Here is a 26,913-nt window from a genome sequence, read left to right as displayed (position 1 = left end):
TGGAGCCGTTTAAGATCCTGGGCTCCATATTGTCCTTGGATGCTGTGTCCCCTATTAAGCTTCAACTTCAAATTAAAAATGCCTATGCCCTCCCACAGTTACAAAAGCTTTTAGGAGAAATTAAATGGGTGTGGTCTTAGATCTCCATTGCCACAGATCTGACACCATTATTTGACCTCCTTAAGGGAAATGACCTCTCCACCTCCATAGTGCTGACACCTGACCATATCCAGCTGTTGAATAAGATTCTACAGACCATTGATTTGGCCACCCTTAAATGATATGATCCCAACCCACCCCTAACTGTATATAATTTCCCTGGAGAAACATTGTGCACTACACTACTTGGTCAAGAGAGTGAACCCCTCCATTGGATCCACCTTTCATTAGGAGGGGCCCCTTGAGTTTATGCTATGGCTAACCAGCTGGCCGATTGCATTGTTAAGGAGAGAGCTCTTTCTATTAGGCTCTTTGGAACAGAGACTTCTGCCCTCATTACCCCATCTAAAAACACAGATTTCCTTTGGTAACAGAGAAACAATAGCTGTGTCACTCTGGCTCTAGAGGGCTTTCCAGGCAAAGTTGATTGCCAAAGTTCCTTTACCAGACTTGAATGGAAGCCCCCCCAGACTCTTTCTTTCTGGCCCCAACTCAAATTATCCCACTGTCTTTACTGATGGTGGGCACCTGGGGTCCCCTATTGTTGTCTTCCCCCCTTTCTCATCAATATGATTTCTGAATTCTTTAATTTGTTTTCTGGCAGTCTCTATGTAGTAAACTTACTGTCTAATTTGGTAGAGGCTCATATTGGGCTTGATTCTAACCCCATCACCCCCTGATGATTCAGGCACTTACCCTACTAAAACAAAGACAACAACCTACTTATCTCCAACACTTTCGAGGTTATCAAGACCTTCAAGGGTTCCTATCTGCTGGAAACATCTGGCAGATCAACTTGCTTCAGGCTTACAATGTGTGCCCTTCTCCCAGCCTTGAGCGGGCTAGTTCAGACCTTGTTTTGCCACGTCCACCTAGCCCACCAAGGGTGGAATCTTCTGACCCAAGTGAAGTCTATTTCTTTTTTTTTTTAAAGATTTATTTATTATTATATGTAAGTACACTGTAGCTGTCTTCAGACACACCAGAAGAGGGAGTCAGATCTTGTTACGGATGGTTATGAGCCACCATGTGGTTGCTGGGATATGAACTCTGGACCTTCGGAAGAGCAGTCGGGTGCTCTTACCCACTGAGCCATCTCACCAGCCCGTGAAGTCTATTTCTATTGTCCTGCCACATCTGCAGCTTCCAGCAAGAAGCCACTACCTGGTGAGCAGCTGAACTTGTCAGCCATTCCTACAGGTACCTCCCCTCCATCTCACCTGGAGTAATCCTCGGGGGCTCCCTAATAATCTTTGGCAACTCAATGTTACTTGCTATTCCCCATTTGGGAATATATATATATATATATATCTGTGACTGTTGATACCTTCTCCCATGTGTGTTGGGTGTCAGCCACACTGGAATAAAATCTAAACATGCTATTAGCCATATGCTTCAATGTCTTGCCATTCTCAGATTTCCAGATCAAATTAAAACAGATAATGGCACTTGTTTTACAAGCAAACCTTTTTCAGAGTTTCTCCAGATGTGGAAGATCTCTCACACTACAGACATCCCTTACAACCTGAGAGGACAGGCAGTTGTTGAAAGACAAAATCAAGCTTTACATTTTAGTTACAAAAACAAAAGGGGGAGTCTTTATCCCCACATGGTCAGCTAAAAACGGGATTGTTTGCTTTAAATATTTTAAAGTTTTCAAAAGAAAATACTCAGTTGTCCCCATTTAAAAGACATTGGATCTCCTCCATCTCCTACAGCTTGATACGAGTCAGATGGGGGGACCCACTGACAGGAGCCTGGAGAGGACCAGACCTGTTCCTGACAGCCAGGAGGGGATTTGGCTGCATATTTCCCCAAAGTGAAAAAGACCAATGTGGATAGCAGCCAGAGATATAAAGTATATGCCTCAACAAGAGGAGGCTGACAACGACATTTCCACGGAGTCCACCTGCCCTGAGAAACCTCCTATGCTTCTCCCTCAGGAGGCCAAGATGATCAAGAAAATGGCCCTGCTGCGGACATGGATGCTGCTCCCCATCTTGACTGAGGGAGGATTCAGTGACCCCCAAGGAGCATGAGAGATCCTCAAAACACAGTTGGGTAATCCCTGTGACTGTAAAGGAGATGCTTATAGCCTGGGAGGCACCCTACAGATTATTTACTGTGGATGCTAATCAATCCAGGATCCTCCAAAACAAGGTAAAGAAGCTTCAGGAAGACCTAGAAAGGAGGCAAAGAGAGTTCCAAGACAACCCGTTGTGGACTGGATTTCATGGCTTATTACCCTATTTCCTCCCCCTCCTTGGCCCCTTCCTTCTTCTCCTTATCTTGACTGTCGGGCCATATGTGCTCAATAAGCTCACTCAATTTATCAGAGGCTAGAGGTGTTCTGGCTTCACCAAGTTGAGATCCATTACCAAAGACTTGTCTCTTCTGAAACAGGCTGTACATATCCCTCTGCCTATGAGCACCCCCTCCTCAGCTCTCCACCTGACCAGCGACAGGTAAGATCTTAGATGTGCTGGGACAACCTAAGACAGGTCATGGAGTACCCCCCCCCCCCTTTTTGAGCCAGAGTGACACATGGTATCCAGAGACGGGTAAGATCCCCATGTGGTGGGCAACCTAAAACAGGAGCCATGTAACCTGCTCATTATAAAATCAAAAGGGGGAGATGTTGGGCCCCATTTTGGGCCTTGAGAACAAACCTGAGCCTGGCTTGAGTTTTGAGACCCGTCCTAGTCACTTTCATATCAGAGGTGATCCAACAAGGCCCGTTTGGCCCTGCCTCTGCCCCACTACTGCTGATGTAGAGCTTTGCCATTGGCCCAGTCAGTCACTATATACCCTCTGTCACCTTTTCCCACCCCACCCCCCTTATGTTCCAAACTTATATGAGAGGCTGATGCCATAAAGTTGAGTTCCTGCTTTGACATGACTCTTGGCTCAGTGTATTTCTTTTAGGCCAATCAGCCTGGGAGAGACCCCGGCAGGACCGGGACCAGGATCGGACCCTTTCTCCTCTTACCAGGATCTGCCGGCAAGGAGCCGGCAGTGCAAGGCTTTCCATGGTCATGTGCTCAGTGTAATGGTAAACTTGAGCTGCTAAAGACACACATTCTTGGCTGAGGTCAGAAATACACACACACACACACACACACACACACACACACACACACACCCTTCCCATTTCAGCTCCACACTGTAACCAAGTTTTTGTTTTTTATCATGGTAGTATTTATTGTGTTGGCCCTGAGCAGTGCTGAGTTCTATACAGTGATGCTGAGCACAGGCAGTTTGAAATGCCATACACAAAAAAAAAAAGGAAAAAGAAAGTGTCCCAGAAGTTTTGTTCAGGCCTGAGTTACAGACTGCTGGCCACTAGTCCAATATTAATAAATACTGAATTAATATTAAAAATGAATAAGGCTCAAAAAAAGCACAAGGCTGGGCTTCCCCTAAAAGCAGTAGTAAGGTATTTTCCTAATGAGTTGATAGATTTTGACTGACAAAACTACCTATCAGCAATCAACTGAACACATCTCCTACAGCCACCAACCCATGGTCACCTAGTGTGGAAGTTCCTCCTGAAGCTCGGGGCTTTCATTTTCCCGCCTCATCCCGGGCTCACATGCAGTGCTTGGCACTTACACGTAACTGCTGTGGATGGGAAGCAAGGAGGTAAGGCTGAGCACAGAAACAGCACTGACCCCTGGACAGAGCAAATGTCCCACCTTGACAGCAATCACAGAATGTAAACAGAACCAGCCCAGGCTGGTTCCCGTTGATGGCGACCATAGCACTTACTACTTAGTGCTGGCAAGAATTAAAAGAAGCTGAGCATGCTATCCAAATCGATTATCTTTTGACCCCAAAACACCAATCTCCATACAACTCCCCCCACATAAAACTTGGACTTGGATCTGTGCAAAATCTGCCAAGAATAACTGTGGCAGTACAATTAACCATAGCAGAACTGTCAAGATTATTTTGATTAGTTACAGGCGCGATGTAATAGGTATGGTGGCTCCTATCTGTAACCCTGGACTCAGAATGTAGAAGCCATCATGGGATCAGTAGTTCTGCGTCAGTTTGGGCTACAGTGAGTTTAAGGCCAGCCTGGGCTACATGAGACCCTCTACCCTATTTCAAAAGGTAAACAAGAAAGTTTTTTCACACCTGGGGAGGTGATGTGCAAGCTGGCTAGGGAGAACAGTCAGAGCTAGTGAGCAGCGAGGGAGGTGAGAGCTTGCCTCAATGAAGAAAAGGGAGTGTGATGGAGAAAGACTCAAAAAAGTCAACTTTGGAGATCCACACACATGAATGTTACCCACAGGTGTATCTGGCCCTAACAAACATTTTCCTTAGAACATGCCATTATTTCTAGAATTAATTCTGTAATTTATGGGTAAACAGGGAACATAATTACATACAAGGTTGCTAACCAAGTATACCGCTGCCTGCCAGCCCCCCTAAATTCATGTTTAACTATCACTAGAGATGCCTTTGTGAACCTTCATCTGGAGCCTGAGGCTAACTAACCCAATACTTCTAATCCAGCTGTTATACTTCACCAGCTATGTGCTGTTTATCTGTAAACCCACTGTCAGACTCACAGAAGGCCAAGTCTTAAATACTAAAAGGTGCTTTGTGTGTGTGTGTGTGTGTGTGCGCGCGCGTGCGCGTGCGTACACACACACATGCATAGACATGTGCATGGCTTAGAGGCCAGGGCAGTGTTGAGTGTCCTCCTCAGTCAACTACACCTCACTGCAGCTGGGGTTGGTTTAGCTGGTCAGCAAGCTCCTGGCACTCCAGATGTGCACTGCCAGGTCTGCCTGCTTACACAGGATCTGGGACTGAACTCAAGGGGCCATGCTTGCTGAACATCCCTTAGCATCCCTGACACTCCAGATGTGCACCACCAGATCTGCCTGCTTACACTGGATCTGGGACTGAACTCTAGTGGCCATGCTTGCTGAGCCTCCTTTAGCACCTTAACCACCTCCCCAGACCCTACACACAAACAGCAGAACCCTTCCATTCTTCCACAATCACAAAATGAAACCAACAAAAACTGGGCGGAGGTCTTTAATTTGCAGTAGATCTCATGTCTCACAGGCAGACTCCAGTAGCTCACAGCTTCCCATGGCTAGAACACAAGGCTATGCATTTCAGCCAATACTACCCAAGAGGCACAGCCTCCTAGCAGCAGTGGTCAGTATTTAACTAAAACACTAGCACGCACTCAGCAATTCTCAAACAGAGAGTCATCAAAATGAGGTATGTCTAATGTGTCGTTTGTTAAAGAATTCAGTGCTGAGGTGGAAAAAAAATCATCAAAGATATCAGTCTTCATGGGACTCCCCAAGTTCAAGGTTCTTATACAGGCACTGTCCATGACTGAATGCAGATCAACTTCCCGCTGGCCTTTCTCAGGGCTGCAGTAATCATGGTCCTGTTTCAGACATGTGTTCTGGGAGACAACACTGAATTCACTAGGTGCTTGTGCTGGGGTGCTGTCCCCCATTTCCAAGTACCTCAACTCAAGCTCCCCACTTTCTGAGGGCTCTGACATGGCTGTAGGCGACAGCAACTCTGCTAAAATCTCCTCATGACTCTGGCTGTTATTTGAGGTGGCATCAGGAGCAGAGGTGCACCCAGATTTGCTGTCTGCAAGGTCAATTTGATGCTGTAGCTCTTTTAACAGATCTTCTATGGACTCACAGTCATTTGGAGATCCACAATGGGATACAGGCTCTGACTGGTCACTTGCAGGTGTTCCACAATGGGACGCAGGCTCTGAGTGGTCACTTAGAGATGGTTCACGGTGCGGGGAAGAAATGAGGGCAGCTAGTTTCTTCTTTTTTGCCTTTAATTTTTTAAGAAGTTTGAGCCGAAGCTTATGAACCTGATCTTCAGCCGCATCTCCACGGCTTGCTGGAGAGATGGCGCTTTCATTGCCAGGAGATCTGTGCCTGAGGGGAGCTGGACGTGAGCCTTCCTGCTCCCTCAACAGAGCTGAGGTGGCGTTCTCAGCAGCCTGGGTCAGAGCAGCTGTCCAGCTCAATGGTGGAGAGCTGTTCCTTGGAGACAGTTCCTCCATGTGCTTAGCTTTCCTGGACATTCTTTTAGACCTGCGGCTTATACTTTTCGTTTTAAAGCCATCAAAATTACTGGCTCCTTTAACAGAAGGTTGCAGGTCACTTACTGCTCTACTCTGAGACAAAACACAGGTTGGCATAAAAGCACCACCCCTGCTCAATAGCCCCTTCACCCAACTTCCCACGAAGGCTCTCTTCTGATCTTCTTTCCGAGGCTGATTCTGTGCTGACCTGGCTGCTACTGTTTTAGAAGACGCTGTGGTTTCTCGTTTTCTCAAATTAGATGCCTGAGATTTACCAGGTTGCTCAGGATCTAACTTCTCAGTTTTCAGTGGCAGCAACTGTGTCTGAGAGTCCTTCTCAGTTGCCAGGGACTTCAATTCCTGAACAAGAACAGGAACAGGGGCATCAGTCACAGGGTTAGGAACCACAGTGTCCCCTGCCTGGGACAGTACTGCCTGCAGGTCTGTGCTCACAGCTTGGGATGGGAAACTTGAATCCACACATGGGGCAACTAGCTTTCCTTCACACAGGCTGGACACTAAGGAAGACCCCGAAGACCCCGGGGAGTCCTGTGGCTGAAAAGCAAGTACTCTGACCAGTGCTGCACTTCCTGCCACGGGTTTGTCTTCCAACAGGCAATCTTTGGAGTCAACCTGAGAAACAGAGGCAGTTTCCTGGATGGTTTCTTCAAGTGCTGAGGGTAAAATGCTGTCGACCATGCCTTTTGCTCCTGAAAGTACACTATCTCCATGAGCTACAGCTTGGATTTCTGGAAGAGTCTGAGGAGCGCCTGCCATAGATGTGGGATGGGCGACTGAGGGTTCTGAGGTGGCGGTCCCAGCCAGAGAACACAGTGCTGGACAAGTCGGCTGCTCCTCACCTGATACAGGCTGCACATTTGGCTTCATGCATGGAAGGCAGGCAGCTTCTTCAATTGGCACCTGGGATTTTCTTTCCCAAATAACGATATGTGTCTCTGAAGCTGGCACTTCACAGGTCACGTGCCTTTTAGCACAGGGACCCTTTAGGTCATCACACTCCAGCCAACTCCCTGGGAAACAAGAAACACAGCTACATGTTAGACCTTCCTGACACCATTCTTCCTTCCCAGCTGCTGTGTCACTCAGCACCACAAAGGAAGCACTGGCAAGTCTGTTTTCAGTCACATGCTAAGATTTTCCTTCTGATCACAAGAGTTCCAGGCTCTAAGATGCAGGCAGATCTGCTGGCTAGTTTACATTCTTTATTAAATGCACACCGAATCACGACAGAATCTGTTTAACTTCAATTCAGAAGAGGCAGATTCCATGTGTAAAGGCTACAGATCAGACACTGCAGACCTGTGGGAGCAGCCTCAGGGACCCGTCACCTTCATCAGTAGTGTGGTCATGTGGCAGTCCTTTCCGATTGAATAGTTTCAAGGTATGTAGCCTAAGGGTCATAGGAAGTGGACTATTGAATAGAGGAGAGGAGGAAGGAAGTAGATTAAACTATTCCTTAAAAGAAGAAAAGGGGACATCTTAGAAAGATAGTTTAAGGAGGAGGAGGAAAAGGGAGAGGGTAGAGGTGGGGAAAAGAGAAGAAAGGGGATACTGGAAGGGGATGAAAACAAATTGGATTTTCCTGTGTGTTGCTGGTGGAAATATAAAATGGCTCAGAAATAATCTGTCATCCAAGAGCAGATGACCCCACTCTGAGAAGCAATGACAGAGGCTATAAGAGTCTACCCATCAGAGTCCAACAGATCAGTAGGGGATCATTACTCAGTGTCAGAAAGGAAGGAAGCTCGGCACACTGTAACATGGATAAATAAACCTTGAAAATCTGCTAAATGAAATAAGCCGGACACAAAAAGGCAAAGCCCTGGTTCTACCTGCATGAGGGGCTGAGAGACACAAGGTAGGACGGTGGCTCCAACAGCCAGAGAGGGGGCCTAATGTCTACCGAGCAGTTTGTTTTGCATGATGAGAGAGCTCTGGATACAGATGTTGGTGATGGATTTATAGGGCTGTAAATGTAGTGAATGTCAATAAACTATAAGCTTAAAATGTTGAAATGGAGAAATTATCCTATGTCCATTTTGTTACATGGCCTGAGAGATAGCATTGATTACAGGAAGGTGGAGTTTTACATTTACTTACATTTTATTTATGCCACATGAGAATTTGAGAAAAGCTAATAACTACAAGCCTGGATAAGTAAAAGCTTCTCAATAATTCACATGGGAATTGTGGCAAGGCAAACATACAGCTCTGTCTATGGAATCAGACGTGCTGAACTGAGGAAGCATGGTGCCAAGTATGATCATGCCCACTGCACAGACACTCTCTGTCCCCATTTTAGATACCATGGTTACAGCAGGCAGTGGAGATAATCACAACCTACAGCTCTCTTACACTATTACAGTCTTCTTAGAGACACCTTCAAAACAGCACCCATATTATAGCTGTCCCCAGAGAGGCTCTGTCAGAGCCTGGCCAATACAGATGTGGATGCACACAACCATACATCGAACTAAGCATGGGGACTCCAATGGAGGAGTTAGGACTAGGACTGAAAGAACTGAAAGAAACAGAAGGACAATAACCAACCAGACCTCCCCCAAAGCTCCCAGGAACTAAGCCACAAACCACAGAGTAGACATGGGGGGACCCATGGCTCCAGCTAGATATGTAGAAGAGGATGGCCTTGTCCGGTATCAATGGGAGAAGAGGCCCTTGGTCCTGTGGAGGCTTGATGACCCTGCGTAGGGGAATGCTAGGGCCCTGAGGTGAGAGTGGGTAGGCGGGTGGGGGAGCACCCTCATAGAGGCGTGGGGTGAGGGGAGAGGAGAGGGGGTTTGTGGAGGGGAAACTGGGAAGGTAGATAACATTTAAAATGTAAGTAAATAAAAATAACCAATAAAAAATATGAAAAACAAAACCATTTCCCCTTAAAACTGAAAGGTCCCATTAGAGATAATTCTGAGACTCGGGGAGGGAGGTCGGAATGGACAAGGTCCTTTCTGTAGCTGGGTTTCAGACCACTTTAGATGCTATGTACTACTAGTCAGTTTCTAAGGTATCACAATAGTGACTAAGGACAAATAGAGGTCTAAGGTCCAACAGATTTTTTTTTAATTCCTTAAAGGCAAAACATTAAAACAAGATTAAAATACTACCAGTGAAGTGGACCATGACCAGCAAGGGGTAGAAAGGGAGGTGAGTGTTGGGGTCGTGGGCAGGGACAAACACAGTCAAAGCACATTGTATACAGGCAAAACTGTCACAAAGAAAACCAGTTATGCATAATTAATGGAGTACAGGCACACATGCACGCATGTACAAAGAGACACACATGTATTGGAACAGCCAAAGTCTCTACCACCATCAAATGTGAGCACTAATGTGAGCACTAATGTGAGCACTAATGTGAGCACTAATGTGAGCACTAATGTGAGCACTAATGTGAGCACTAATGTGAGCACTAATGTGAGCACTAATGTGAGCACTAATGTGAGCACTAATGTGAGCACTAATGTGAGCACTAATGGGGACAGTAGCAACTGCCAGTCACAAAACTAAAACGCTGCCTTGACCTAGCAACCAAAGTCCTTAGTATTTATAACAAACGGACTACAAAGTTTATGTGGAAACAAGAGCATTGTTCCTCATATTTGCCTACAGGGAAACAATCAATCAAGATGGTCTTTCTTTGTTTTGTGTTTAGGAGAGTACAGACCAGAAGCCAGACTCAGGTTGCATTCCTTAACACTGTCCACCTTTACTTTGAAGAAAGGCTCTCCCATTTGCCAAGAGTGATAGGCTGGATGGCCAGCAAGCTGCAGGGATCTCTGGGATTACAACTGTGCACCACGTCCAACTTTCTGTATGCGGGCTTTCGGAATAAATTAGGTACTCCTGTGGGACGGCAAACAATTGTCCATTTTCCCAGCTCCCAAGACATCTTCTCCTTAGGTGGTGAATATACATGAACATATATGAAGGGAAGGGCGGAGGTGGAGGACAGTAGTGCTTTTAGGGTAGTGAAACTACTCTGTATGGTGCTACAATGGTGGATAAATGTTGGCCCCTTCACATACTCACCAGTGGACACACATTGTATAGCTCATGTGAATCATGTATGGCCTTTGGGTAACAGTACACTATTGTAGGTTTGCTCAATTAACAAATCCTCCATCCTTGCATAGAAGGTATATAATAAGGAAGAAAAATAGGCAACATAAACAAATTCAGTGGATGATCCAGATGCCATGGGTACCAGAGCTCTGTTGATGGTAAGTTAGAAAAACAAAACAAAACAAAACAAAAAAACGGTTGGGATGCATAGTGAAAAAGAGTCTACAAAACAAATGAAAGAGAGACAACAAACAAGGAGTAAGTGCACACACCCTTCAGACACACATCGCAGTCAGGAAGGACACACAAAACACCACGGTTAAGAAAGAGGAACAGGGGTGGGCGCAGGAATTAAAGTCAAAAGTAAGAATACAGAAGAAAGGGGGAAAAAGTCCAGATGAAATCTGTCTTTAAACCAAAGCAAACCCCACAAGGCTCTATTTCTCATGTGCAGTATCATAAAAGAAAACGTTTAGACACTTACCATCAGCATCTAAAAACCATGTTATAAAATGGTTATTTGCTTGGTACTGTATTACCGACGTGACTTGATAAAGGCTTCCTTCAAAGTGGAAGGCATAGTGTTGCAAATCCCTCCTTGGTAAGCCCTCCACGAAGTGCAGCATGAGTATGGGCGACGCTCTGTGGAAAGGAGGCACAAGTCAAATCAATTTCATGCCACGGCTCCGTTGAGGGACACGGTGGCCCCAGCTGTGTGCCGTGATTAGAAAGGGAAAGTGGCTCTATAGAGCATGTGACACTAAAGCCTTTGAAGCGGTGGCCAGCAGCTGGGAGCCACTGTGCAACAGGACTGACAAAGACCCTTAAACAAAACTTGCTGCCAGAGAACTATGCTGCAGAGCTCTGAAGAGAGAAGCCCAGCCCTTGAGGAGCTCCTCTGCTGTCAGGTGTCCACATCAATCACTCTGTCAAGTGGCAAAAGCAAGAGCAAACCTTATGCCTAAGATATTCAGACACTAAGTTCATCTCAAGAAATTAGGGGACCCAATAAATTCAAATTTGTACTTAAAAAAAAAACTTAATAAATAAAGTGCATGGGGGACTGGAGAGATGGCTCAGCGGTTAAGAGTACTGACTGCTCTTCCAGAGGTCCTGAGTTCTATTTCCAGCAACCACATGATGACTCACAACCATCTGTAATGAAATCTGACGCCCTCTTCTGTTGTGTGTGAAATCAGCTACAGTGTACTTATTTATAATAATAAATAAATATTTGGGCCGGAGCGAACAGGGACTGAGCGAGTGGGGCTGACCAGAGCCGACTGGAGAGAGCAGAGTCCTAAATTCAATTCCTAGCAACCACATGAAAGCTCACAACCATCTGTACAGCTACAGTGTTCTCATATACATAAAATAAATAAATAAATCCTAAAAAAATAAAGTGCACTAGTGGATTTATTATAAACAATGAGATGCTCATAATTTCAAAAATACGCTTCACTATTACAGTAACATGTCAAAGTAGAAACAAACCTACGGATAGGCCTAAAATAACAAAGCTCTTGGGGTTTAAGAAATGGTGGTTATTCCTTCTCCTAATATTTAAACAGATGTCAAAACTTACTTAGCTTATCAAAATTTATTCAGTTGAAAATGAACTCAAATCAATGTCCAGATTCGAGTGAGATTATTCTGACAGGAGTGATCTGTCAATTACACCCTGTCCATTTCTTATTAAACGGCAATTAAGTCCTGAAAGTTCTGTAAACTGTTTTTATCACCTCATTCTTTGTCCTGGGTTTAAAATCTGACTTAATTTACCAATTCCAAGATGTTACTGTTCATAAAATATGCCAGTAAAGTACACTCTTCCAACTGTGAGGATATGACATATCTGTCTTTCAGCTGATCCACAGTAAAATATAGGTTCTCACAGCTCAACAGGCAGGCCTTAGGCTATGGCCTTTCCATTACTAATAAGATATTTGAATACAGACGTCTTGTATTTAGCTTCCTGGGCCTCACACATCTACTTACCTAAAATCTCATGAGTCTACACTAGAAATCTGTGTCTTCCCTTCACGCGAGTGCACATAAAAAGTTTAGGAACTACATATGAGCAAGAATTCCATAATACATGAGACAGAGCCTGTCAGACCTCACTCTTTTTATATATCCTAAGGCTTCTAGAGCAGTCCCTGGTAAATGAGTCAAAGGAATGGGCCAAGATGAACTCCACCTGCAGTCTGAGCTGCAGCGATGCTCACAGTCCAGCTGATGCAAACAGATGCCTCCCAAGCTGTTCTGAAATCTCATAAAGAGGGGAAAGACCAGACTCCACAGATTCTATGCAAGCCCCTGTGCAGAGGCTGACAGACACACCTCAGCTCTCTACGGCCTAATGGAAAGGGACATGCCAGACAATCTCGACGTTCATTGCAAGGTTTGGTTCAGCCCACTTCAGCCAAGCCGGTGAATGCTCAGAACGTCCTCCTATTCCTGGGCCTCACAGGTGCTGAACAGGCTGTGGTCCTGGGCTTTGCCCCTCACCTGTTCTACTCCCCATAACTAGGGAAGTTCTAAAAGACAAACTAACTCCCCAGGCTTCACACATCCAACCTCACGACAGCCTCCTCTGCTGGCATACCTCAACAGGCAGAGTTTGTTTTAAACACACACACAAATACAAACAGTAGCATAATGTGTATCCTCCACCCCTTGTTGCTTCTAATTCACAGAGAGCTGCTTTTCTCTTGGAAGGATGCAAGCATCTCAGGAAACGCACAGAGAATACTCCCACAGCCAGCTACAGACGCAGAACTACCCACCAGGGGCAGCCACACCTTACACTAAGAGCTGGATCACAAACTTGATTTTCATCAAAACGTCTCTAATAACTCAAATCTTAGACAATATACATTTAACAATTACAAATTTGTACATCTGTAATAATCAGTTTCAGGAAAAAAGGTCTATAAACATTTGTAAGTTAACAGTCTTCATGTGTCATTTCCAATCTTTCTGATAATAAGAAATAAAAAGCCTAAATCACATCAGCTGCAAGCCAAATGATTGGAAGCCACAGTCTCATGAACGCATAAAGAAACATATCTTCAGAAAGCCCAACTGTGTCACAAAGGGATACAACTGCTCTTTGGAGATAATTCAAGGAGCTTTAAAGCATTTTCTACCAAGAAATAAAGACTTTAATTGAGAAATAGAATCTTCGGCCATGAGGCTGTGCTTCTAGTCCCAGAATTCTGGAGGCCAAGATGAATGGATCTTGAGACCGAGGCCAGTCTAAGCTACATACACAATTTCAGGCCAGCCTAAGCTACAAAACAAAACCCTGTTTTGCCAGCCAGAACTACATAGAGATCCCATACCCTGTCTCAAATCAAACCAAACCACCAGAAACAAAACAAAGCAAACCAGCACCACCAGCAGCACTCACTGTCAGTGCCTAACACCATGGAACTCACTCATTATCTCAGTCCTTAGAGTTTGAGGCCAAGGGACTCTAAGTTCCAAGACTAGCCTAGACTATATAATGAGACTATCTTGCAACACAACAAGAACAATCAGGAAGCTGCTAAAACTGAAGTTAAATATAATAACCTTTTCAAATGCCAGCCCGGACCATGTATGACCTCCTGAGACTATGGCAAGCACTGTAGGCTCTTTTCAATAACTCAAAGCTGACTCTAGACCGTCAAGTGTCCACATCAACACCCTCAGAGTAGAATTCCTCAACAATTCCTTAAAGAGAAGTGGTAGAGTTGGATGCAATAGGCATGACTTACCACTAGATTTTCCCTGTGGGCATGCATTACACATGCGGGTAATCTGAGACAAGGCCCCCGGGGGAACTCGTAACATTGTGAGATCTTAGAATGATATATGGTTAAATTACTCACAGCCTCATGATGAATTTATTTGTTTAGCGTCTCATGATAGATCTATCATTCATCTATCTATCTATGCTGGCTGCTTGAGAACTCACTATGTAGACCAAACCAGTCTTAATTCACAAGTTCTGCTCTCCTCTGCTTGCTACGTACTAGGATAGAGGCATGTTCCACCACATCCAACTGATAAATTCTCTTACATTATCCCTAAAATCTATACTAAATACCAACAAGTCAAGTTGTATTAATTTCAGAGTGAAAACTGTAAGAGTCTTATACAAATACCTTGCCATTTAAATTTTAAGTATAATTTTACATAAATTCAATTTACTTTTGATGAAAATAGGAAATGTCCAAATTATAAAATTGGCTCATTAAAATAACAAATCCACTGAAATGTAAAAGACCTTTTAAATTTAAAAAACAGTTGTATCTAATGGAAACACATTCTGATCAGAACATGAACCTTTTATGTAAGCAAAAGCAACAACTTTTATAACTTTTATAAAAAAAAATTTATGTTACAATGCTGTCAATTAGCAGATCAAACAACATAATAAAATCTAGCGGATTGTCAACCCCTGCACCTTGACAGAAAGCTGTTTATAAGCACCAGGATGCTCAGGCTTCTGCACAGGTGTGTGCAGGACAACAGCCAGCCTTGCAGCTGCCTTTGCCTGTCTCGGTATTAAGGAAGAGAAGCCCTGACACGAAGATCTCAAACCCTGGGCCCAGGCAGCCAAGCTGACTAGATTTGTGGGTAAGGCAGCGCCTCACTCACACTCTGAGAGCCAGGAAGCAGGGACAAAGCAAGCTAATAGCTGACAGGGAGGAGGACAGCAAACCCAACAGCAGCAGAGTACAAAGACAGACGGGAGAGAAGCTTTACCCAGCACAGCAGAACGGAGGAATGGTGAGCTGAGCACCACACAGCAGGCAGGCATACTGTGTGGACAGCTCATCTGTCCACAGCCTCCAAGATTCAGTATTTACATGCAACAGATGCTGCGGAACGTAGGGGGGAGGCCAGGGCCAGGCGATGAGATCGTGTCTGGAGAATATGCCTAGGTAGCAGGCCCAGAGAAGAGCTATGGAAAGGAAACTGGAGGGAAGGACGGAGGTCAGCAGCAAAGTTACTAGTTCAAAGAGGCCAGTGTGGGGCGGACCCACAGACCTAAAGCATTTGCATGTTGGGAGTATTAAGCTTTTAAACCGTTCAGCAAACAGAGCAAATGGAAAGCAAAACCTTCTATTACTACGTACACTATCTGACCAGAGGGAAACGACAAGGGCAGATCTACTCTGAGTTCTATTTACATTCAGAGTGCAAGGACATGCAAGCACCTGAGCAGATAGGGCCAGGTACACACACTTAGCAGCACCAGTCCTACAGCAGACAGACAGACAGCTGACCCAGCAGACAGACAGACAGCTGACCCAGCGCTTGCCAAGGAGTCAGCGGAATGGCAACTCTGAGCCTACCCTAGGCCAGCAGCAGGAAGTTTAGAATGAAGCCAGCAGCAGGGAGCTTGTAAGACGATGAAGTATCAGCAAGCTGATTGACATCCGGAAGAAAACAGACATTAAGACACACAGGTGGGGCTGGAGAGATGGCTGAGCAGTAAGGAGCACTTAGTGTTCTTGCTGAGGACCTGGGTTCGGTTCCCAGCACCCACACAGCAGCTCACACCTGTCTGTAACTCCAGTTCCAGGCTTCTAACACCCTCACACAGACATACATGCAGGTAAAACACAAATGCACATAAAAGTACACCCAATGGGAGAGGGAACAGGATGAGAGAAACACTACAAGAGACAAACTAAGCACCCTCCTGAAGCCTACTGTGTCCTGCTTGCCCACCCTCAGTTTTTACAGTGGTAAGCAACTGGTGGCCCTAAGTAAGTGTCCACTCCAACTTCTGAAGGGTAAGTGGTGCTCACTACTTCCCTTCCCACGACACGAGGAACTGTACATGCATCTTCACTGTCTCCTAAAAATGTTTAAGTAAATGGAAACTCACCTTTCCAACACCATTTTTCTTATTTGTGATTTACTGTTGCAGCTGTTACATGGACCAAAATGGGCAGCATTGAGTGGATGCCACTCAGGAACAATATTGGTAAAGGTGACCAGACTCTTCACACACCTAAAAAACAGGCACAGTTTGAATCCCTCAGCTAGCTTCGCTGGAGTTAGTTAACACGTGCAACTGCATGCTCTTGCTTGCCTCCCAGCCCCGCCCATATCAGCACAGCCATGCCCTCCCCTGCCACGGAAGAGACACTGGAGCCTCCACACCAACTGACATGCACAGAAGGGTGACCAGCAGAGCTTCCCTCCACTAATGCTCCAGAGAATCACTGCTGATGCCCTGCTGAGCACACTGGTTATTTCAGGGCCACCCCTGGTCTCCACTTAGCACATTGTAGAATCAGTCCCCAGCTTCCATACCCAATGTACTGGCAGCTACCTAGTGAGGAGCCATCAGAGGCTCTGGGTGAACATTGTTACTCTCAGGCTGTCTGACTCAGGCTGAGTTGTGATGCAAAGTGGCTTAGCATCACTGACAACAAAGAGAGTACTGTCTTCAAACAGATACAAACTTAAACTTTTCATCTGCTGGGGGGCTGGGGGTGGGGGCAATCACTTGGAAAACGGCGACAGTTAAAAGCCATCTTCAACCGTCAGCCAAGTATACTAAATCTTAGTTGCATCAACTCTAGTAAAAACATTTTCATTAAAGCAAGTATCACATTACACTCCCCCGACAAACAACTCTCCCGTGTCAAGTGCCATGGCCTTCATACAACAACGAGTGGCAGATAAACTGGGTCTGAATCAGGACCACCAGCCTCCAAAGGCCAGGCTTTTTTATGCTCTCCAAAAATATAACTACGGAACCTAATACAAGTCCTTATACTGGCACAAAACCCAGAGGCACTAAAATGAAAGGACTAGTTGACTAGCTTCTGTCAGAGGAGAAGGAAGCCAGTTGTTGTAACCCCAACGTACACTGATTAAAGGCCATCCTGTCTTAGCTTTGACTCTGAAATTGCTTTTTTTTTTTTTAGAATGAAAGATTAAAGAATGTTTAAAGAAGTTTCAGGTTTTAAAGAAATAAAGACAAGATGCAAACCAAAGTGGCTGCCGGTTTCCCCTGGGTGCTTTCTGAGCTCTGTGCGAACACTGCTAGAGCCCACTTTCCTTCTTATGCACAGAGCTGCCGAAAGATCAGAGTGCTGAGTCACTGGCCTCGCCAGTGAGTTCATAACTACTTTCCTAAGCAGCCAGTCATCTGAATTGCCACAACAGAAATCACTCTCAGTGGCTAGGTGACTCCTGGCACACACAACCCACTCAATGAAAAGCTGTCAAACCACTAGCCTGTGAATTCTAGAAAAGCTGTAATTAAGCTGATTCTAACCATCAGCCCTGTTTATATTATTAAAAACACACGTAGTGATTAGGGAGTTTAGCACAGGGAATCACAGAGGCAAGAAACGACACTAGAGGTCTCCTGATCTCCTACTGACTCGTTACTATGAACAGAAAACCTGACCCCTTGTACAAATCAATGGAAATCTGGGAGCAGAATCCTCCTTGGCGTAGACAAGTATTTCAAGTCCTAGTGTGAGTCTCCTCTACAGCTCTCTCCCAGGCTCGGCTCTGCCTGCTGTCCAGATCCCACGGACTCGCTATGCACCGCTCGCTCGCTCCTCATCATTTACCTGCTGACTGTTGAGGCTTGCTGGTGGGTGAGCTGCACTGGGCAGCCTGATTCCTGCTAATACTGAGCAATGACCGGCGAGGCAGACAAGTACCCAGCCTCTCTGACCGCTCTCCTGAACACTATAAATGCCACCATACACTAAGAGCAAATCCATGATGGAGGCCTAAAGCAAACAAAAGCCTTGTCTCTAACAGAGGGCAAAACACTGCCAAGGACTTCAGAGCAGACGCCCTGCTAAGAACCTTCCAGAGAGTGAAGGGTGCTAATCTCATCTGTTCCTAACTTCCCAGTAAATAAATTAACAACTCCTTTTAGCTATTCTTCAAGCCATAGATTTTTTTTTTAAGTTAATTTAGACCAACAAGTTGACTCTAGCCTCTTGTGTCACAAACTGTCCCTTTAACCTCACTAGTGAGACATTCTCACAGCAGACATCGCAGTGATCCATGCCTCCATTGTCAGGACTCAGAGGGCTGAGCAAGAAAGTGGCACTCTGAGGTCAGCCCCAGCTACTGAGCTAGATAGACCCTCTTAGAAAAGGATCAAATGTGTGTTGGGGTCCAAGAAATGCTGATACATGATGCTTCCTGAGGCAGAAAACCTATAGTCTGGGCCAACCCGGGCTACACAGCCAAGTTCTCCCTGAGCTATTGCAACCTTGTCTCCATCCAAGGGGGTGGAGGGTAAACTGCTGTGGAAGTGTTGAGACACAGTGTAATGTATGTGCAAAACCTATTAAAGTACACTGTTGAAAACCATTATAGCACAAAGAATCCATTAGCAATCAACACTGACCTGTTTTGGTACTGGTGTCCACAATGGGAACATTCAAAATTCCAAGAAAAAGAATATGTAAAGAGGCTTTCAACATGGGGTTCAAGCTTTAACAGTACAGGAAGTGCAAACACAGGACTTTCCATGTCACCTGCAAAAGAGAAAAGAAAAGAAGAACGATTAACAGTCAGGACCTGCAAGAACAAAGGAAATCCATATGGTCCAGTCTCCCTCCACACATGTGTGAACACAGACTGGCAGAGTCAGCCAGTCAGGGTAGGCCTGGAGGAAGGTTGTGTCAACACACCAACATAAACTCAGTTCCCATGCTAGTCTCTTATTTCTGAAATGTTCTGAAAACATAAGGCAAGAATGGCAAGAATGCCACATGTGAGACCCATACTGTCCTCAGGAGAAAGTCCTCAGAACTGTAACACTGTTAAACTACAACAAAAACCATGGAAAGGAAAAGTTTAGAGTCACATCAGAGTTGGTCACAAGCGTTCAGACACGACTTCTGTTTGGAGCAGGTTTGCTATGCAAGAGTAAAGGATCAGTTCTAACTCCCGCACTCGTCTCAACTGTTAGTCCAGTCCTTGCATGATTAAACTGCTGCCACTTTAAAACTAGAGATGGGAGACATTTTGCTGTCCTTAAAACAAAGATGGAACCATGACTGATACCTTTCAAGAAGGCAGTTTAATAGGCGAGCACCTCCTGAGAGCCCCACCCCATTGGTTCCTTTCCTTCTCATCCTCAAGGGAGCTTACAAGGCCCAGGAGACAGTGTGTCCCACCTCCTCCCGAGACCTTCTTCTCAGGGTGCTGTCCTTCTCTATCCTGGAACTACAGCTGCCTACAACATAGCCAGCAACTGTTGTGATAACAGGACAGATAGCAGGTTTCATTACTTTCTTAGTCAGGGTCTCTATTCCTGCACAAACATCATGACCAAGAAGCAAGTTGGGGAGGAAAGGGTTTATTCAGCTTACACTTCCACACTGCTGTTCATCACCAAAGGAAGTCAGGACTGGAACTCAGGCAGGTCAGGAAGCAGGAGCTGATGGAGAGGCCATGGAGGGATGTTCCTTACTAGCTTGCCTCCCCTGGCTTGCTCAGCCTGCTCTCTTATAGAACCCAAGACTACCAACCCAGAGATGGCACCACCCACAAGGGGCCGAAATTTCCCCCTTGATCACTAATTAAGAAAATGCCTTACAGTTGGATCTCATGGAGGCATTTCCTCAACTGAAGCTCCTTTCTCTGTGATAACTCCAGCTGTGTCAAGTTGACACAAAACTAGCCAGTACAATTACCCAACACCTGCAATTACAAAGGCTATTTTAATAGTTCTTTGCAATATATTCCCATATGTATATTTATATTTGGGGAGGTGAAGAGACAGGGTCTCACTAAGAAGCCCTGGCTGTCCTGGAACTCACTATAGAGACCAGGCTGGCCTTGAAATCACAGAGATCCACCTGCCTCTGCTTTCCAAATTCTAGGATTAAAGATGTACACCAACACATCCAGCCACTGCTATTTTTATATACAAATGTAAGTCAGAACATCTTTCTTACAAAGAAAGATAGAAATCAGCCTCCAGAAATGGCATCTAAATGAGTTGTGGACATTTACTACACATCTGTGATTAAGTCACCAGACTTTAAATTCCAACTCTGCTGTAACTAAATAGTAACTAGGAAGGCGAACAATTTATAATTCACAGGAACAGCATACAAACTTCAGAGCATGCATATATATATATATACACATACACACACACATATATATAATTTTTATTATATATAATATACAGAGCATGCATTATGTACATGTGTGTATATATATGTATATGTGTGTATGTGTGTATATATATATATATATTTACTTATTTACTTATTTACTTATTTATTTATTTATTTATTTATTTTGAGGCAAGGTCTCACTGTATTGTCATAACTGTCCTGAACTCACTCTGTAGATCAGTCTGGCCTTGAGCTTGCACAGATCCACCTGCATCTGCCTCCCAAGTGCTGGTATTAAAGACATGTGACACTACACCTGGCTTCTAATACATATTTTAAAATGTGGAGAAGTTATTGATGTCAACCTCTGTCCTCCAGGTTTACATGCAGCACACTTGTAAGTAAATCCAGTTACTTCAAAGGCCCAGGCAAAAGATTCTTGAGTTCAAAGGAAAGCCTGGGCAATCAGTAGGACCTCTCCTCCCTAACAAAACCAAACCAAGGTACCAAATACCAGTTTTCCTTGTCACAACACTATAAGCCTTGGAGAGACCTGGACAGAGACTTTGGTTCTTGCCTCACTCTGCTCCCATAAGCCAGATGTCAACTCAGTGGAGAGAGCAAATCCACCCCTGTGCTCTTCTGTAAGGGACAATGAGATCCTGGATGGCAGAATGAAGATATCCTAAAAGAGGCACACGCACCCTCCCTTCCTACAATCACAACACTGAAACTTTGGTTTCCAGGGAATTGGAATCCCTCAGGAATCTTGTGCTAGGGAATGGAAAGCTGAAGCTCTGGTGCCAGCCAGCCAGATGCTGCTGTCCCAGGGATTTCACATCATATGACAAGTTGCTAGCCTACCCTGCAGGCAAACTCAAGCCCAAACAAGGATGGATCAGGAGGAGGTGGTCCTGCCCTCTAATAAAATCTAAAACTCATGATAGGACCCTGAGGGGGGGACTTGGCCTTAGTGTCACTGGACCACCTTACTTATTCCTCTTCTGGACATGGGCCATAATGAACAAACCTCTCTTCTTGGCTTCTCAATGTTTCCTGTCTAAATGGCTTACTGAGCACCAGTGGCGTGGGCCCTAACAATTCTGCTAACATGCATATGATGTCCTAACATAGCCCTGGCCAAAACAGCACCACAATTTAGCCTTGTGTTGTTCAGTAGATTTGGTTTCAAAGTTCAAATGTTCACTTGGCTTTGAGAACTCAAACACCAGCACACACACACACTTACACAGACCAGGTGTGGCTAACAGTGACTTAACCAGTGGTAGATTGTAAGAAAACTGCCCAGAGTCCTGCCCATCCCCTCCACCCCCCAAGATTAGATCCCAATCATTAAAACAATGCACCTCCTTATGTGGTACAGCCAAGCTTCACAACTACTTACCTAATGTGCATCTAAGCTTCGGTTGAAGTTTAGCAAAAATTTCATCTCTAACTTTATTCAAACAGGTATCTATTTCTGTAAATATTTCTGATGTCAATTTTTTACAATCTTCACCTTAAAGAGAAAAAAAGAACACCATCATTTCTCATCAATACCGAGTAAGGACTAAGAACGAAAGTTTATCAGTACACTGCAGAGACTAAAAGCAAATCTCATTTCTTCCTCTGCCTCTCCTGTGATACATTATACGCTCTTTTGGCACCTGTCCTGGGCACAGCACCAATTGTCCTTACTACCTGGATGAAATCTCAGTTTAAGAGTAAAACCAACAACAGATGTAGTGACAGATACACATTAGAATAATGAGTGTTCTGACATTCCGGTTTGACTCTGGAAACAATCCTATGGCTTCATCACACTATGCTTCAAGTGTTTTAACCAAAGAAAATACTTAAACATGAACATTAGCCAAGACTTGTGTTATTTATTCCTGGAAAGTATGGGGGGGAAAAAGGAAAAGAAAGAAGGAAAATATACCATCAGAATAATGAAGCCCACACACAGTTAACAAGATTAGAAAAGGTCTGAGTAGTCTATAGACAGCTAATATAAACTAAAAGTAAAAAAATTAGAATTCCAACATCAAATTTTGCTCTTCTCAGATCAATGAGCTGTCACTCTGTCTGCTCAAGGGTCTTAATATTGTAAGGAAGACTGATGAATGAAAAAAGTTTCAAACTCAAACTGAAACAAACGATCTAACAAAAGCATAAATATTCACACCCAAAGGTGGGTAAAGAATCTGAGACAGACTCTTTCATGTAATAAAAAGAGCAGCATATGTTTTTCTTAATTCTTAAAGAGTTATCCATGTGTTCTTCACTGGATATATACCCATCACATGTGTGCAGGTAACCGGAGACCAGAGAGGGAGGGTGTTAGAACCCTGGGAATTACAGGAATGACAGACAGGCGGAGGACAGCCACCATGTGCGTGTTGGAAACTGAACCCTGCAGGAGCAGCCAGTCCTCCATGCTGCAGTGCAGCTCTCCAGCCCTAAAAGCTATTTTAATAATTCTTTTGAAAAAAGCCACTCAGCAAAAAACCTTAATATGCACACTCAATACCCTCCTAGGATACTAATCTGCAAGGTTTTCAAAACCTACATGACTATGGTCATGATATGAAACCACAATGGCAAACACAACAGGGGAGCAATGCAGGGTAGCTACACAAATGGCCTCCCGGTCCCCCATTACACTGTTTAGTTCGTTAACAATGAGAAGTCACAACAAAACCAAACAAACCTAAGTCCAAGCGAAATCAGGTAAAAACACACAGTAGAGACTTTGGAAAAAATTCAAAAAAGGTTGAGAGGGCTTGACAGATGTAAGACTTCACGAGCCATAATCTAACTGTGGGTGCAGGGAGGGACCAAGTGACCACACAAAAATGAAAAGGAGCATGGACACACAATGCTGGTCACAAAGTGGCAAAACTGTCTGAAAACAAAGAGAACATAGACGTGATTGACCTCATGCCACACACAATTATCAATTTCAGTACCAGGCTCAGTAAGCAGGCTGAGGCTTACAGGCTGAGCCCTGAGCTTAGCTCCTAGATGACTCCTTTAAGGTGCTCTCCAGCCTCCACATGCACGCAAGCATGCACACACACAAATGTCATTTTAAAATGTATAAAAAGGATTTCAATGCTAGAAAGTAAACTATGACTTCTCAAAGAACATAGTGAAGGGCTGTCTAAATGAAGAAAAGGAAAAGTGTTCTTAAAAAGCCACAAATATCACTGGATTCTAAAGGAAAGATAAATAATTTCTTGTAAATCAAGACATCCTTTAAGTAAGAAAGGATCAGCACAATGGCTTGGAGGGTAAAGGCAGTTGGCAATCAAACCTATGACCTGAGTTTGACCCTAGATCCCACATGGTGGAGAGAACAGAAGCCTGCAAGAGAACACTCGGCTCCAAGTTGACCTTTGACCTACACACACAATAACTAACAAATTAAATAAATAAATGTAATAAAACAGTCTTAAAGTAAAAATACCAACTGCAAATAGAGAAGAACCAAGAGTATGTTTCAGATATAAGAACATGATAGTCAATAGAACAAACAGGTATTTCACAGAAAGCAAAGGGAATGAAAAAATTATGCACAGAGACAACAGATCTGTCTCTTCCAATTCCGAGAGATGCCACGCACGTCTGAAGACCTTTATGTACAGCAAGACTTTGAGTGTGAAACATCCCAGAGACTACATGGATTGGAAGGTATCTTCTACACTGCTGGAATAGTACTGACAGGTGAGTAACCACACAACTGGCCTCCAAACCAGCAGGTTCCAACATCCCATCCCCAACCACCCACAAAAGGAAAATACAAGAGGGAAAAGAGCACCTGGACTAAACAAGCAAATCTCCTATCAGTATTGCTACATAGTATCATCAGTATTTGCATAACATTTACATTGCATTAGGAATAAGTATTCTAGAGTTGACTTAAAATCCAAGTGATGGGCTTAGCATATGCAAAGCCCTGGGACTGATCTCAGTCTCACAGAGTAGAAAAAAAGTTGCATGTGACTTTAACATGTACAACAGGCCTAGGAAGATCAACCTTCATTAAATCAAACTTCATTAAAATATGAAGTATATGAGACAATGTGCACTGGTATTATACAAGCATTATGCTGCTCCTCTCAGAGGACCCTGCTGTCTGTAGGGCGTCCTAGAGCTAAGCTTACATAGACACCAAGAGAAGACTGTACTGATGTGCTTCTACTACTAATTCATTCGTCAATTCGCATGTGCTTGGGGGTGGGCTGGAAGTGGACTCCATCCTGGATGTCATTTCCGTAATTCCCAGGGTTCTAACACCCTCCCTCTCTGGTCTCCGGTTATCTGCACACATGTGATGGGTATATATGCAGTGAAGAGACATTCTTCTGCTTCTACTGTATGGGTTCTGGGGAACTGATACCAGATCATCAAGTTTGGTGGCAAGCACTTTTACCATTAAACCATCTTATTGGCCTGAGAATATTTTAATTCTTTTCTGGTTGGAAGTTAAGATTCCTGGGTATCCAACTTTGGAGGAATTTTTTCTTTTCTTTTCCAAGACAGGGTTTCTCTGTGTAGCCCAGGCTGTCCTGGAACTCATTCTATAGACCAGGCTGGCCTCAAACTCAGAAATCCACCTGCCTCTGCCTCCTAAGTGCTGGGACTAAAGGTGTGCGCCACCACTGCCCTGCAATTTGGAGGAATTAAAATAGGATGCAATGGTACATGCCAGAGGCTAAGGCAAGAGGAATGCAATTTCTAGGCTGGCTTGAGCAACACAGAAATACACTGTCTCAAAATCAAAGCAAAACAAACAGACCATTTGTATAAATATGTGTATGTACACATATAAATACAAAGATACAAAAATCCAAGGCTGCCCAAGTCATTTGCATATCCCTAGTCATCAAGAGCAGGGTGTTGGGAATTACTACTTCTGTTGAGGTTTGGTCTGTTCTATTTATTGTCTGCTGCTAAATCCTAGCCCCGGTTGCCTCAGGGACAAGAGAATCCTCACATACACCAAGTGATGCTATGTGACCTCACTCCTTAAGTTAAAACTACTGGCTCAACAATCAACAGTTGATGCCATCAGCCTATAGCTGGGCAGAAGAGAGGTGGGTGGGGCTTTCGGTTCACAGGCTTGTGTCTAGGGAGGACCAGGAGGGAGAGAAGAAAGAAGGGGGAGAAAGAAGACACCACGGTGTGAGTCATGAAAACATGGCCATAAGGACTGGTCAACTGGGAGTTAGGAGCAGCCCAGATAGAACATGGTGAGTTATAACCCAGGGTTATTGAAGGGAAAATAGATTCTAATAGCATAGAGGGTCAATGCCTGCCCAGCTCTAATGCTTTAAAGGCTTATTATAAATTAAAATTGTGTGTCTTCTATCTGGGAACTGAACTTGGGTGGGGTAGAAACCTGAGTGGGATTAAGTATTTATTACCACGACTTTCTTCTCGTTGTTTCACTTTTAGAGACTTCAGATCTAACTTCGACGGGTTACAGACTATCTATAGGTGATGACTATCACAGGGTGAGGACTATGATCACCCTGACAAGCTAAAAAATACCACTGCCCCTGTGTTCTTTACTGGCAGCTTTGGGGACAGTCATGAGCTGTAACTGGCACTATCTCTAGGTTCCCTGCCTAGGTCTCCACACAAAACAATGACTACCCATGGCTTTTTTTCCATATTCCGAGAGACAACACATAGGAAGAGTACGTAGCACAGACCTGTGACGCCATGCAGGTGATGGGTGTGCAGCAGCTCATCTGCTTGGTGGTACATTTCAAACAGCCTTCCAAATACACACTCCTCCCTGGAGCACGCCTCCAGCACAGTCTTCCTCAACACCTCCAAGTGCACCAGGGCTGACAGGATACAGTCTAACCAGCACAGGGCCTGGGTGTTTTTCCACTGGACACACAGAGTCTGGCAAAGTGGTAAACATCTGCTCTTAGCTGGCATTTCCAGCTCAGATGTGACACTAACTGTAGCAGGATCTTCTGTAGCGGCCACAACCACATCATCAGCCTCCAAAGCCTCACTCTGCTCCACAGAAGCAGCTGTGCTGGCAGGATCCTGGTGAGCACTGGTATCTGGGAAGCTTGCTGAGAAGTCATCACACACTTCTCCATTATATTTACCATTCACAATTGGTTCACTATCAGTGACAATGTGACTTCTAGTCTTTTTAGAATGTACTGGAAGAGGTGAATTCCTACAGTTGGTTTCCAATCTTTTTCGTTTTTGAGGCTTACTTGGAGTGGGACAATCTTCTGAATCAGGAGAAATTAAATTAGTAAGTGACTCAGAGCCCAAAGGATAAATGCACTAGAAAGAAAAAATAAAATTGTTACAAAAAAATAAACAATAAAACAAAAAACCAACAAATCAGTTCAAGTTTAACTTTAGATTCCTGTGTCATGAAAAATTTTAGCATTCATTTGACATAAG

At 44.4% G+C, this 26,913-nt stretch overlaps 1 protein-coding gene across 9 annotated transcripts in view; it reads right to left on the bottom strand.

Moving 5' to 3' along the window:
- Nucleotides 1-5,195: 5,195 nt before the first annotated feature.
- The window catches only part of Uspl1 (ubiquitin specific peptidase like 1), a 30,875-nt gene continuing 9,157 nt past the window's right edge, over nt 5,196-26,913 (bottom strand). For 4 of the 9 annotated variants that reach the window (NM_001115153.1, NM_001115149.1, NM_001286824.1 and 1 more), the window contains 6 exons: nt 26,190-26,790; nt 21,872-21,985; nt 18,741-18,870; nt 16,236-16,361; nt 10,830-10,987; nt 5,196-7,278 (listed from right to left, as the gene is read on the bottom strand). In NM_001115153.1, the coding sequence (NP_001108625.1) occupies nt 5,369-7,278; nt 10,830-10,987; nt 16,236-16,361; nt 18,741-18,870; nt 21,872-21,985; nt 26,190-26,790 (3,039 nt within the window). In that variant the 3' untranslated portion in view covers nt 5,196-5,368. The remainder of the gene's footprint in view (nt 7,279-10,829; nt 10,988-16,235; nt 16,362-18,740; nt 18,871-21,871; nt 21,986-26,189; nt 26,791-26,913) is intronic. The other 5 variants (NM_001359957.1, NM_001013378.2, NM_001115151.1 and 2 more) reach the window with 3 other exon arrangements.

Source organism: Mus musculus, chromosome 5 (genome assembly GCF_000001635.26).
Source record: "Mus musculus strain C57BL/6J chromosome 5, GRCm38.p6 C57BL/6J".
NCBI lineage: Eukaryota > Metazoa > Chordata > Mammalia > Rodentia > Muridae > Mus > Mus musculus.
Note: the sequence above shows the minus strand (reverse complement) of the source record. Positions and strands in the feature narration are given on the sequence as shown.